At 36.4% G+C, this 14,856-nt stretch overlaps 1 protein-coding gene across 1 annotated transcript in view; it reads right to left on the bottom strand.

Moving 5' to 3' along the window:
* LOC134659707 (lachesin-like) overlaps window positions 1–14,331 on the bottom strand; it is a 33,050-nt gene extending 18,719 nt beyond the window's left edge. The window contains exons 1-4 of the mRNA XM_063515403.1: window positions 14,198–14,331; window positions 8,858–9,069; window positions 8,039–8,252; window positions 4,593–4,770 (exon numbers count right to left, since the gene is read on the bottom strand). Of these exons, the coding sequence (XP_063371473.1) occupies window positions 4,593–4,770; window positions 8,039–8,252; window positions 8,858–9,069; window positions 14,198–14,273 (680 nt within the window). The 5' untranslated portion in view covers window positions 14,274–14,331. The remainder of the gene's footprint in view (window positions 1–4,592; window positions 4,771–8,038; window positions 8,253–8,857; window positions 9,070–14,197) is intronic.
* Between the last annotated feature and the right edge of the window lie 525 nt (window positions 14,332–14,856).

Genomic DNA, 14,856 nt, shown 5'->3' with positions numbered 1-14,856 from the left:
GAGCTCTCAGGTGGCTGACGTAACCTATCTTTGCAGTGAATGTACGTCCACATTCACCGCAGGTCAGCAGCCCTCCGACAAAATTGTAGTTGATGACCGCAGGTGGTCGGGCCTTTAACTCATCACGCTTCGCGTAGTTCCACTCGCCTCTGCTCTTCAAAGGCTTGCACTTTTGTATTCATTGTATGCCTTCACTTCGGCCGATCTTGTGCCGAAGTCTCCCAGTGCGATGGTTCAATATAGCACCTCCATACAGGTGAAAACAATCATCCAATTTCTATGTGGGCATTTGAATTCACAATCCCGCTTTCTGAGATGTAATCATTCACAGATTTAATGCTCGGCAAAAGGGGTTCAGCACTCAAACCACTGCTTTCAGCAACATTTCTTTTATTACATTGATATACAGGATTAGTTTAAGATTACAATAATATCAAATCGAACATAACCTCGGGCAACGCGCGCCGCCATATCTGACAGTTCTCTCTCTCTCTCTCTCTAGCAAATTACCATAGATACAATAAACAAAAAGTATAAAGCCGGGTGCCTACTACATGATTATCAGTGTAAAGCCACATACAGGACATTAACTAGGTATTGTGATGCTTACAGGACAAGGCGAAAAATCCTGAGTAAAAATCTCAAAAATCGAGGTTTCGTACTCAACTGTTTCCTCCTCCAAAACTTAACCAATCGTAACCAAATTTGGAAATCTAAATGATTATGAAATTATCAGTGTCGCACCGTTTTGATTTTTTGGCTAATTGATATCAGTTTTGAATACCACGCCTCTCATTGCGGCATAGTCAATTAGGCCATTTTGGCCATTTTTGAAGGGCTCTAGCGCCTTAAAAAACAAAAATATCAAAAAAAGCAAAACGGTCCGACACAGATATTGACAATATTAATCTGTGTTGAAAAAATCATTGCTCTAGCTTCAAAACCCACGGAGGAAACAGTCGAGTACGTTTGTATGGAGAAATGACCACTCCTGTTGGCTCTTAAGTACAGTAAGTTCCGAAATTTCATGGAGAAATTAAGAATGAACTCATTGGTAAATTTGCCATGCACTTTTGCGGCACATTCGTTTCAGTACACGTTTCAAAATACAAACAGGCACAATAAAAACAAAGTGACCAAATATAGCAAAAACATTGTCGCTGTTACATAACCGTCTGAGCCTAGATTGTTCTAGACTTTTTAAGTCTGTTATCGTAAAGTTGATCATCTCTATGATGCCCTTTAATAAATTTGATTAATCGAGGTGACCTTGTGACACGGGGGGAGGGGGGGGGGGGGTTTAGACGCAAACACGCTTTTAGGGCTGGCCTGTGTTCTCAATGGCGTAAATATATCATAAAATGTTCTTTATCCCGTATAAAGACAATATCGAGATGACACCGCATCGAAATGGGCTATGGGTACGAACAAAATTTATATGGCTTAGACAATAGGGATGTTGATTGTATTTAAATTAAAAAAAAATCACACCGAGCACGAAATAAAGAACTAGAAAATTATTATAAAAAACGTTCCATAGTAATTATTGTTCACTGTTTTTATTTAAAACACTGAGTGAGCGGGAAAACGCTACGAAAACGTTGCCAATAAATGCGTTAATAAATCCGATAGAACTATAAAAAAGGTAACTCGACCGTGACACCACATGTTCAGTTTTCATATAAATTTCATAGTGGCTAATCGTTTGGACACTTCGAAAAAAGAAAAATAAACTGATGACTTGTCAAACAAGACAATACCCTGTTTTGAAGTCTAGTTAGATAGTAATTTCTTGTTATGAAACGGTTATGTATATTATCTGTCAGCTGGCAACGTTTCAACAGTGATATTTCTGTTTCAACAGTGTAATTTAATATTATGAAACAAATAAATCTAGTCTAACCTATTAAAGTGCTATAATTAGATTTTCAAATTAATCAAGATCCCTTCAGACGTATTTGCGTACTAGACAAATAAACAACTAGATATTCAAATGCAGGAATACACATAGATACATTGAAATGATTAATTCCAAAGGCGACAAATTAAGAACGAGCCCACAGCAAGTTAAATAAATCCCCAGGCTGATGTTAATTAAAAAACCTAAACAGATAAATCAGTGGGTTGTTTTATTTCCTATGCGATTTCGTTAGACCTAACTGTTGAAATGTTAAATATCTTAGCGGTGCGACGTGCGTCGGCATCCCTACAAGGTATATACGAATATACCTAACTACAAATAATTAGTATTAAGGCGTAAGGCGAACCCTACACGTCAATAAATATTGTGATAATTATAATGATATTTATTATGTATCTTGGGCTGGATCACAGCACACCCTACACCATCAATACGGATCACGTCAGTACGAAGCGTTCTTTGTACGAGGCAGGTACGCGATAAATATAATCAAACGCGACACTACACGCAAGATAAATATCACGATCCAGGATCTAGGATCAGATCACAAGCATTTCCAGAAATCCAGCGAAATATTCCGTATCCGTCAATACACTGCCCTACACGTCAATAAATATCGTAATCCGTCAATATAATTGACGGATCACAATATGGATCTTGCGTGAGAGGTTCGCCTAACTATGCTGCTCACAGGGATCAATTAATACATTTAGTAAACGCAACAAATGCTCGAACGGTCAGTATTTAATAGATTGTGGCGGCTAAAGTGGCCAACATTTATCGTAACACATCTTTGTTTTAATAGAAATATGTACAGTACAGATATATTTGGCCACTTTGGCCGTCACCATCTATATGATTCTGACTGTTCGCGTAGCTTCTTGAAATATTAGAACAGATCGTCAGGAAATAGGCGCACTCTAATATAAATACCGAGAAAGAAATTAAAAACAGAGGTACTTTTATCACTAAAAACATCGCTATATCTTCCTAGGGATTCATATAATAAATATCCTTAAACATTTTGTAAGAGCCGCCGACCTCAAGTGTTCAACTCTAAAAGTAATTTGTATGACCCGCAATAAATCTTTAAGGCAATCCAAACACAGAATGAAGGCAGTTAGCACCCCATAAATTTAATTTCAGATAAGTTAAATGAACAGCGAAATTTCATGGGCTAACACAATACAAACTGTTTGTGTTGTTAGGAATATAAAGCGATTATTATAATTATCTTCTAGATCTTAACAAGAAACTAAAACACGGAGGGGCTTTGCGCTGGCAGAATTATAAAATTTTAGTTACCTACTTCACTTTGTGCAAATAGGTACCTACTTTTCGTGCGTTATTTCATTCGCTACTTTTGTTGTTCTACTTCTTTATCAATATTTATATTTTGTTGAAATTAACTGTCGTACCTAATATTTAATAGTAGGTACCTAAGTTAAGCTCCTATGTAAAAGTAAGCAATAAATAAATTGATTGATTGATTGATTGGTATCACTACCCAAATGGAATATTCAAAACAATAAATAGTTACCTATCCAAATAGGTATAGGTATTGTTTTTCGACCGTTTATGACGTAACCAATTTAACAAAAAAGGGTCCGTACCTCACAAGGAAAAAACGGAACCCTTATAGGATTCCGTCCGACCATTCCTCCCCTTTATCTCCAAAACTAGTGGGTCTAAAATTTTGAACAAAATACACAAAATAGTTCTTTACCTATAGATGACAGAAAACCTATTAGAAGCGTGAGTCGGATTTACGGGTTTTTTAAAGACATTTCATCCACGCTACACATAAAAAAATACATTATTAAAAATTGGATAATGTACGGAACCCTTGGAACGCGAGTCCGACTCGCACTTGACCGTTTTTTTGTGTATTGTCTATCATGAAATGCGAACTTATTACGTTTAACTTCTCAGAGCTGAAACACCGGGTGTCGCGTTATAATAATAAACAAAAAATAAAACCATTATACCACGCTTGGGTAATATCTTTCATTTCTGAATATATTCAACTTATTTGCAAATCACATTTTTCTTAATGCAAATCCCAACTTCTACGTACTTATTTACGTCTGTGCAGTAAACATTCCGCTGTTTCCACACAAACAAACAGCACACTCAAGTAGAAAGAACGCATCCATATAGCAAACACGTCAGTTCCATCTTTAGCACGAACAATGGATGTTGCTGGCATTTGTGCCTCAAACAATGCACTGACTTTGCTCCTACAACTCCCGCATCGAAGTTGTAACGTGTACAATACATCTTCAATTTAAGTTGGGAATTAGAAAGGCACTGAAGTGCATGGATTGAAATTGAGTACCTAGTGAATAGTATTTAATAGACCTGGAGAAAATGAAATGGAAATAAAGTTCCAATATTCGAGAAATTTTGAGGCAGAAATGAAATACTAAATTGGATCGGTGATATCTAGGGGTGGGGTTAAATTAGATTTCGTGTTACTGTTTACAATAGAATTATTGATGTAGACTAATTCTAAACAATAGCATCCAATTAGTTGATCTGTCACGTCGTCTGCCGGTTCACAATTATAATTGCGGTGTGCGGGGCACTCACAACTCACCGCACACCGCAATTATAATTATGATTCCCCTCGCACTCCTATGAAACTATTATAAATAAGTGTGGGACCGACCTGATGCCTCCTCTCTTTGTGTCGTAGTTCAGCAGCCTGGCGCCATGCTTCCAGTTGACCTGCCTCGTGGGCTGCGGAACCTCGCTCACGATACACCGGAGCTCTATGATGGAACCCTCTTTGTAGAACTTGTCTTGAAGCGGACGGCCTCGCTCGTCGATTATCTCCACTTTTGGTACTGTTGACAATTATTTCAATATTTAAAAGCTAAGTCTCTTAGCGTCACTTGCAGCAACCCACGTAACCCCAGGTTTAACCGGTTAACCCCGTTACTGAATGGTGCAAGTGGCCCTTAGTGTTATTGGCAAGGTGCGAAGCCGGTGGAGGGAGAAGTGGCGCTGATCGTCACAAACACAGGTAATCTTATGGAATGTCCGACATTAGAACTAATTTTACTCCATAAGATTTAATGTAGAAAATCCGACAAAATGAGGGCAGCACCAGTCGTGCACCTAGCGAATAAGAAGATATTATATTTATATATGTTTGACGTATTCCAAATACCTGTGATGATTTCAAGTATGAAGTCGCGCGCGACAACGTAAGTCAGTCTAAGCGGTCAGATGTGTTAAAAATAGACTTATAATTTATTAGAAACATTACCCTCCCTCCATTTGTGTGAAGGAGAATCAAAACAATTCTTGAAACTTGTCAGGATTCAATCAAAACTTGAATCACAAAAAGTAGGTAAGCTTAAAGAAACAAAAACAGTGTGTTTACTCAGCGGGTTTGCATGAAAGGGCAGGATAGTATTAAGTCGCGCATAATCCACGACTAGCGCCCATTTACACGTCGCCCTGTTTAAACAGTCCACGTCAAATATATTGTATATAATTTAGCACGTTCCTTCATTGTAATAAGGCGAATAAAGCATATATATCTTTGATTTGGACTTAACCAACCCTTCACTGCTTAATATGATAAACACCACAAGTAATTTTCAAACCATAGTTTTTTTAAGCCTCTTTTATATAACAGTTAAATAAAGTAAGGACAAAACTTTAGAGACCTTTGTACAAATGCTAAATGCAATTTAATAAATAGAAATAAATTAAAGTAAAAACGAAATGGTTTGATTGTTATCAAATACTTAAGATAAAATATTTGGTTTTGATACATCGCAAAGTAAAAAGGTCTTTTGTAAGAATAAATATCAGTTTACATTTATTTTTTACCAAACAATTGAAACGAAATTTGATCGTCTTTAAATAACGATTACAATTGAAATTCTCTGACTGTAAATGAAATGATGAAAAATCATATTTGGTAGACGATTCTAAAAAAATACGAAAGGCAATCTAAAGATAAAACTCGTACCTATTCGGACATTTTGGCAACGCGTATAACGTTGAGCTTGGCACAGTATCGTGGGAACATATACAAGATATATGACGCATAGTATCGTTTTCTCATGCATGCAAATGTTGGCGTAACGCTGATATAAAATATGCAAGCATTATGCGAGAACTTGGTGGTTGTTTTTTCAGGGGTTTTATGGGTTTTATGAGGGAGAACGAGCACTTTAACTTCGCGGTTTTATCAGAAATTTGAATCAATAATAAGTACCAATAAGTACTTATATATTTTATTCAAAACGTCTAGCAAGTGACACTTTACATCCCATGATGAGACTAATATTTAGCGCCTCAGAAAAGTACCTACGGCCTTAGAGGATATAACCAAACGGAGTAGCTATTAACAGGCGTTCCCCTCTGTCGAAAATAGGCGGCCAATGGTCATACACTATGTATGGACTGACGTTTATCTTATCTGACATGGCTATTTTACGTTACGTAAACGTCTCCGTTTGGTTTTATCCTCCAAGCCTACAACAGATAATACGCCACTAACCTGTCATGCTAAATGTTGATAAGTAAATTTTATCAAGTTCGGTTAGGGTTAAGCTACCTGTGGCGAATTCAGAGTTCAAATCCTTTCCATTTTTTTATATGTTTACCCATCGGTAATTCTAGCAGGGGATATCTTAGTTAAGCGTGTTGTAGCGAATAGCGGTAACCCCAATCTCTTTGTTTACGTATAGCCGCAAAGCTATCCGAAACTAGTATTCCGGCGCTCGTATAAAATACAGTTATATGGTGTTTGTACCAAATAGAAGGAAAAAGGTTTCAATGAACGTAAAAGGAAACGATATAAGCTCGCCGTACTGTGATAAGAATTATTAACAAAGTAGTAAACAAAACGCCTGGGTGTTTTTGTGCTATTACTGCACAATGCACACTATGTTTTTAAAGCTTGCTAAGCTAATAGTAAAATTTGTGTGATCTACAAATTTGTTGCAAAGTTACGTAACGTAACGCGGACTTCATTTAAGCTAGATGTTATTCCATCTAGGCTATCCCGTTGAGACGTAATACTATCACCTTCTCTGATCAATGTCACACTCATTTTTGTTTTTTTGTGATGGTTATTGATTCTCTCTACAGAACGAGACAGCAATTCCACCGTGACGTCATTCATGATCATATTTCGCGCTTCAACAAATTGTCTCTAGGGATCATATCCAGTTTCTACTTATAAAACATCCTAGGATGCACTTGTCTACGTGACGTGCGTGATATCACTACCGTGTCTAGATCTTTCAATCATGCGGTCTAAAACGTGACTTTTACTTTATAAAAATAGCAGGAAACAGGAGGGCAATCAGCTACGCGCTCTTACGTTAACCTGGCAAAAAAGTAAACCGCAATAACCGTGCGATTCACGCAAAATAATAATTAGGCGAAAATAATTATGATTTCGGCAAAAGATAAATTATATTCAGTAAAAAAATGTTAATTGATGAAATCCTATCCACTTCATTGTTAAACGTGTGTTTTGTTTAACATTATTGGTGTGTTAACAAAATAGGCAATGATTGTACATTATTTTCTTCTTTTGCGGAATTTCACTGGAACTAATTTTCTCATACTATTACTGAACTGTCACCGTATTCATGAGAATAACAGCGCCCTCTTGATAATGATCATATATTACTGGGTAGGGTTTACAAATGTGTGCAATTTTTATATTATGAGTTATGACAGTGCTATTATTGCACATGTTTACGACTGTTTTGCTGACCGTACGTAGAGTAGTGCCGTTCTCCAGAACGATCTCTGTTTGCTATGGAAAATATTCTCAAATGAGAACGTTTCCCGTAACAAAACGGAGAACCTTCAAAACGGCATAAATTTAAATGTACCTAACAGATAACTAGTGACATACCTACATCAACACTGTCACATACCACTATAGCCTTTCGAGTCCCTGAGGCCTTTATAAAGGATGTAATCCAAATCGAATTTTGAATTAAAATGGAATACAAGAAATAGTGAATACAATACAAATAAATACAATACAATAGAATAGAAATAGGGAATACAAGAAGGTTCCAAATTCAAAACTGCAATAATGACAAGGAGGATGCAGGAGGATAGATTTCTCACCGACGACAGACAAGTGCACTCTTCGCACCAACGGCGGATGCGTCGAGACCTGGCACTCGTAGAATCCTTCGTCCCGCTCACTCACGTACTGGATGAGCAAGCGCCAGTCGTTCGGGTGCTCGAAGGCGAGCGAGTATCGCGAGTCTGCAGAGTACGTGTGGCGACCGAAAGAAAGCAGGTGGAGCTCATCCTCGCGACGTTTCACCCATGATATCTGGAAAGGGTTTTTCATTTAGATATCGCCATATAAAAAAATATAAATGTGCTATCAAAATGTCCACTATTGACACTGATGGAAAAACTTTTTTGCCACCCACTCTACTACTGTCGCCTCTACTTTTTTCCCTATTCATTGACGGGATAATGGCTTGTTTCTTCGTACCTACCTCCTTTATGCAGATGACTTGCATCAGCGGCTAGTATAGATAATTTAGATCCCCTAATAAGCCAAATTAATAGGGATCTTGATTCTACCCGCGACTGGGCATCATCTTTTGGCCTCATGGTTAATGTGAAAAAGTCGCAGGTAATTCTCATTGGGACTCTTCACTTCATCTCTAAGTTGTCTGATGTGTCAGTCAGACAGCCTAAAATTCTCTTCCATGACACACACATTCCTTTTTCACCCACCGTAAGATATTTAGGAATTGTCATGGACCAGACTCTTTCTTGGGCACCCCACGTAGCTGTATAAAATGTGACTGGAATAGATTGCATAAAATGTGGCTGAACGACATTTTGTGAATTAACTATTGTTGTAGGTAATCCACCTACAACAATAGTCAATGAAAATAGATAAGAAATCACGGGTCTACTTACAGTTTTCTCCCCCAAGTCGTGCACTCTGCAGTGCAAGTGCACTCGACTCCCGAGCTGCGCCGTCACGTTGTTAGTGGACGCGTCGTCCTCGAAGATGGGGAGGGGCTCCTTCGTCGTAGTCGACACGTCCTCCTCGTGATCTTCGTACATCTCCGTGATGACCTCATGCCAGAACGGCGCGTTGACTATCCTCTTTTCGCCCGTGCTGAAGTCTGTTGACCATTCGATTTGGAATAAGTTGGTGTTGATACGAACAATTAGGAGAGCCGACCCCACCTAAAGTTGGATGGAGCCAGGAAGAAGAAGTTAGAAATATATTTATAGGTACAATTATATAACATTTTGGTTGAAGCTGAAAAGTCGGTAGTGCAAGTGTACATTTTCGCAGAACCTCGTATTTTTGGCCTGTCAGCTGAGTCAAATAACAACAGTTTTTTTTTTTTAAATAATGGTGCAAGAAAGTACCAAATGGTACATCGTAAATAAATCTTTAGAGTAACATCTTAAAGGCTGGCAACGCAGTTGTAACCTCTGGCAATATTTTACCATCAGGTGATTAGTCTGCTCATTTGCCTCCAATATCATAATATATGTTTAGTATATTCCTATTTGTTTAATAAGCCGGCAGACAGTTATAACAACTGATGCCGCCTGTATGTATGTAGTCGTCTTTAGGACAATATGATACGCCGAAACAACATTAATTGGGAAAGGCTTCAGGTACTTACGACCTGAATGATATTTTAGCGGGATGAAATAATATTACGACTTTTAACACAAAACTGAGAAAATTGCGTTTAACATTATATTGCAAAACTAATAGGTATACTAGTAGTTCGCCCCGAACTGAGAACTCGCGGTTAACCAAAAATTATATAGCGATTGACTTTGTTGCACCTACTTAGGTACATACTCGTATAGTGCGACATCAAATAATAGAAAATAAATGAGGACGCCACTTTCTACGTAACTGTCACATTTTTGACGTAAAATGCTTATACATGGCAACAATTTACTATGGACATTTTTGAGTTCCATTTTATTTAATTTCAACTATTTTATGTCGCTCTATAGGCGGCAATGGATCAAAGATCGCGTGGATTTATTGCAAGGTCTGTGGAGCCCTTAACTGATTGATTTAAGCAAAGAGTAGTATGTATAATATAGTTGGCCAAGCAGATCTTGTCAGTAGAAAAAATGTAGACGCGAAGGGATATGGTCGCATAGAAAATTTGAGTTTCGCGCCTTTTTCTACTGACAAGATTTGCTTTTTTGCATCAATTTTGAAGCGCCATTTACAAGTTTAGCGTTAAGTAATATAGATGGCGCTATTTTTTTCGAATAAAGGGCTTCGTATACGGCTGTCCCTCCCCTGGATTTAAGTCACCACCATAGAGATTAAAATAAACTGTATCTGTGCTAAGCCGAAATATTTCCTGTCAAATGTCAAATACATATGTTATGTTTATTCTAATTTATTTTTATCTTGCTAATTATTTCAAAATGGTAAATTTAAAAACGATATTATTCGATAAACAGTTCCCCAGTAGGTATTCGTCCTTTTATTTACACAATCCCAAATCAATTCTAATTTGAATAGTTTCGTTTAGTTTTAACTAAATCACAATTTAATTTCCATCCAATGTTACTACAGTAAAGCAGAAAGTTTGGATTATTATTCTATTTTAATATTTTAGAATAAAAAGGATTGATAAATATAAGAAATGAAATGAAATGAAATGAAATGAAATGAAATGAAATGAAAGTTTATTCACGAAAACATATGGTACAGTAGATGTTATTAAGTGTACATATTGACCCATGATATGTTCGGCCTTATGGCATGTGAAAATTATTTGTATTGACATAGTTCATGCATGTCAAAAGAAAATACGTTACAAAATGTCGCGTTTACTAAAATATTATCAAAAATTAAATTATTAAATACAAACATCAAGTTTCAAGCCTCAATCTACAGTCAGTTAGTCATTCATATTCAGCGCATAAGCTCATCAAACTATTATAGTTAAATCTAATTTCCTTACTTAATATAAAAAGATTACATGTAAAAATGAAGTAAAAAATAGAATTTATAATGTCAAAAGTTTACATGTCAAAATTAGGTAAAAATTAGAATTTATAATGTCATAGTTTATATGTCATAATGAAGTAATAGTTAGAATTTATAATTAAAATTAGGATTTATAATGTCAGAAGTTTACATGTCAAAATGAAGTAAAAATTAGAATTTATGATGTCAAAAGTTTACATGTCACAATAAAGTAATAGTTAGAATTTATAATTAAAATATTCATCAATATTATAAAAACTTGCATTACACAATATATTTTTCAATTTAAATTTGAACTCGTTAAATGGTAGCGTCTTTATGTGTGCAGGAATTTTGTTAAAAATTTGTATACACATGTGATAGGCGCTTTTTTTTTCTTATTTTAAGGTTATAGGGCGGTAGTGTCATTTGGTACTGTCGAAGAGGTCTATTATTTATATTATTAAATGGCGGGAAGAGTTCTAGATTCTTCTTCACAAAGACAGCTGCTTCGTAAATGTATAGACTTGTCAGTGTTAATAAGTTAAGCTTTGCAAAATCAAGTCGGCACGATTCTCTGCGACCTTTACCACAAATAGTTTTAATGCACTTTCTTTGGACTACAGATGCACGTTCTATTTCAACTGAGTTTCCCCATAAGAGGATCCCATATCTAAAAATGGACTCGATATAAGCATGATATGTTACGAGAGCTGTTTTTTGCGAAACCGTTTCTTTGAGTCTCCATAATACATATATAAATTTATTAACTTTCTTACATACATTTTCTACATGTCGTTTCCAATTACAGTGAGTGTCTAAAGTTATGCCTAAGAATACAGAGTCTTCTACTTCTTCTATTTCGATGTTGTCATGTAAAATTTTTATTGTCTGTGGCGCTGCTTTGTAGGATCTAAACTGAATAAATTTTGTTGTGCTAAGATTTACCTTTAAATGATTTTCGCTAAGCCAACCGATGACATCGTTCAATGCAGTATTTACCTCGCGTTCATATGAGTCTGCATTGGTACCTTTGATTAATATTGTGGTATCGTCAGCAAATAGGATGCAATCATGTCGGATACATTCAGGTATGTCATTGATATATATAAAAAACAATAACGGGCCTAAAATACTGCCTTGTGGCACCCCGTATATATTAACTTTATACTGGGACTTGTACGATTTCAAGTGTTTGTCAAGGACTTGTACGATTTCAAGAATCGATTACAAGTGTTTGAAGTGTTACTTAGAATAACCCAAGTCGCAATATCGTTTGCCCATCTATCAATTAAGAGTTAATCCTATAAAAAATTTAAAGTATACTTCAACAAAAATATTTTTACAGTGCAAATCGAAAGTGTCAGAAATCCTCGAAATTTATATCGCTCGGTGTAGGTTTTAATTAATCGGAGCCAATTTATTCCAGACTACATTTGGCTTCACGCCATCATTCTCCGTAAAGTTAATACAGAATGCACGATTTGAAAACTAACGGTTTCCTTTTAAACTTCACTACTGCTTTAAAATGGGTAAACTTAAAGTAGTAATACGTGTAAGTTTATACTGGATTAAAGTACTAAATATCCAAGGGGTACAAAAGTACGTAGATTAAAGAGATTGCATGTGTCTATTTACTCGTATGTACCTACGATTACATATTATAGTATCTAATCCATACTATATCATACTAATATTATAAATGCAAAAATGTGTCTGTCTGTCTGTCTATGTGTTACCTCTTCACGCTTAAATCGCTGAACCGATTTAGGTAGATGAAATTTGTTATAGAGATAGTTTGCGTCCCGGGGAGGACATAAATAAAAAATAGTCGTATTACCAGGCGTCTAAGGGTTTGCAAGATCCGTAAATTTTTCGGATCCGGATATTTCGGATATTAAAATTTGACGGATCCGGATATCCGGATAATTCGGATAATACGGATCTGTATCAAGAAAGGTGACGAAATTTACAACTTACATACAAGGAACAGCTAGTAAAATGTAAAATGTTCATATTTTAGTTAATTACAATAAAATTATTAATTATTATTATTATTATCTCAAAACGATATAAATATGTATAATAAGATATTCAGTGTAGTCTTAATTAGGTATTCCTATTAATAATATTATGCATTTTTTTAGGAGGCCGTAGTCGATTTGTAACCGAAAACGCCAAAAATGAAGTAATTAAAGCAAATTTATTTCTATATATCTGCTCAGAAGAATTAATTCTAAAGGTGCCTAAAAACACCGCTTTAACTTCGGCGTTTTTTTCTTAAATTTGCCATTATAAGCTCACAAAATAGAAAATGGAGAAAAAGTTACATTTATGTACTTTTATTATTTTATACCGGTGTGGTGTGATATAATTTATACTATTAAAAAACGTACTTCCTTTACCTTGGTAAAATAGCTATACCTTCAGTCGTTCGACTGAGAAAAATGGCTTAGAAAAAGTATCTAACTCATTTATTCAGTCCCCATTACAACAATCTTCCATTATAGGTATATATAAATCCAGTTAATTACTGCAAAATAATGTAAAATTACTACAAAAGTTTCGGGAAATTAAGAAATTTGGGCTACAGCTTCTTAATAACGAGAAAAAAATATCAATATTAGTTACTCAGCAGCACATCAAGCACATGTTATTTATGTTAACAGAAGACTGGGAACCGACACGATAACACAAAAAAGTCACTGATAACAACACGCACAAGCACTAATGATGTTCCAGGTAGACGACCCAAAGGCGACTGAGCGAAAACCTGATAACAATTACTTTAAAACATACAAATATTTACCCTTATTCCAGTCAGGAGGCATGCAGGTAGCTCGTTTTAATACTGTTACTGTTACTACTGTTTAGTTTAAGCAATATTTGTATTTATTTTATGACGTTATCGCGTACCAATAACGCAACCAATGCAATATTTAACGGATCCGTGAGATCCGAAATATCCGGATCCTATGAGACGTTGGATCCGGATCTTAGATTTGACGGATATCCGGATATTTCGGATATCCGGATTTCCGGATATTTCGGATATCCGGATATCCGGATCTCAAACCCTACAGGCGTGTCTCACTCCGCGATTTCGTCGCTTTGCTACAAGGTAGCTAAAAGTACATCCGTTCCGGCCCCAATTTTGGGGAAAGCCATAAGCCGCGCGTGGCGCTGTCGCCACCTAGCAGCCATATCTGTGCTGATCGTAACGGACGCGTTTTGTTAGAGAGTGAGTCTTCTGTACTTAGTAGGTACTATTATTTATTCTGTGGTATTACCTGGTATCTGCGGCGCGATGACACAGAGCGTCCTCGTAAGCAACGAGCTGAAGACCAGGAGGCCAGCCGGCGTCATGGTGTCAGCCCCAACGCTGAGGGGCCATAGACTTCATCTGTCTAGCCGGTTTTGATCCTGGAAAGAAGACAAATCAGTTAAAACGCAACTAATGTATTTATCTGGAGACCTCGAGACCTGGGAAGCCGAAGAGACGCAAAACAACGTGCGGAAATTAAGAGCGCTCCCACAAGAGAAGTCGAAATAATGCAAAATTGATGATATTCTTCGATGACATTCAGGACTTTACGCTCATTATTAGAAACAATGAGTACGTGTTCCAGTAAAAGCATCTTGTTATCTTTAGGAATGACGTTGTAAATATTAGAAAAAGGACTTATTAAATTGGTAATGATTTTTTTTACTGATGGTCGTTTCCGAAAAACCACGTGAAGCACTGAATTGTGAAAGACAGCAGGGCGGACCTTGCATAGAACCGTCGCATACAGAACAACATGGCAATCCATGAAAGGGGGAATGTTTAGCAGTGGACGCGAAATATGCTGAGATTAAGAAGAAGAAGAAGTATGTATTTATGTTAATATCTTCATATTTTATACAAGGAATTTAATCTAAGTAATGGTAAATCTGACTCTTAGAGATT

This window comes from Cydia amplana, chromosome 2 (genome assembly GCF_948474715.1).
Source record: "Cydia amplana chromosome 2, ilCydAmpl1.1, whole genome shotgun sequence".
NCBI classification, from domain to species: domain Eukaryota; kingdom Metazoa; phylum Arthropoda; class Insecta; order Lepidoptera; family Tortricidae; genus Cydia; species Cydia amplana.
The sequence above is the reverse complement of the archived record's forward strand: the minus strand, read 5'-3'. Positions and strand labels throughout refer to the sequence as shown.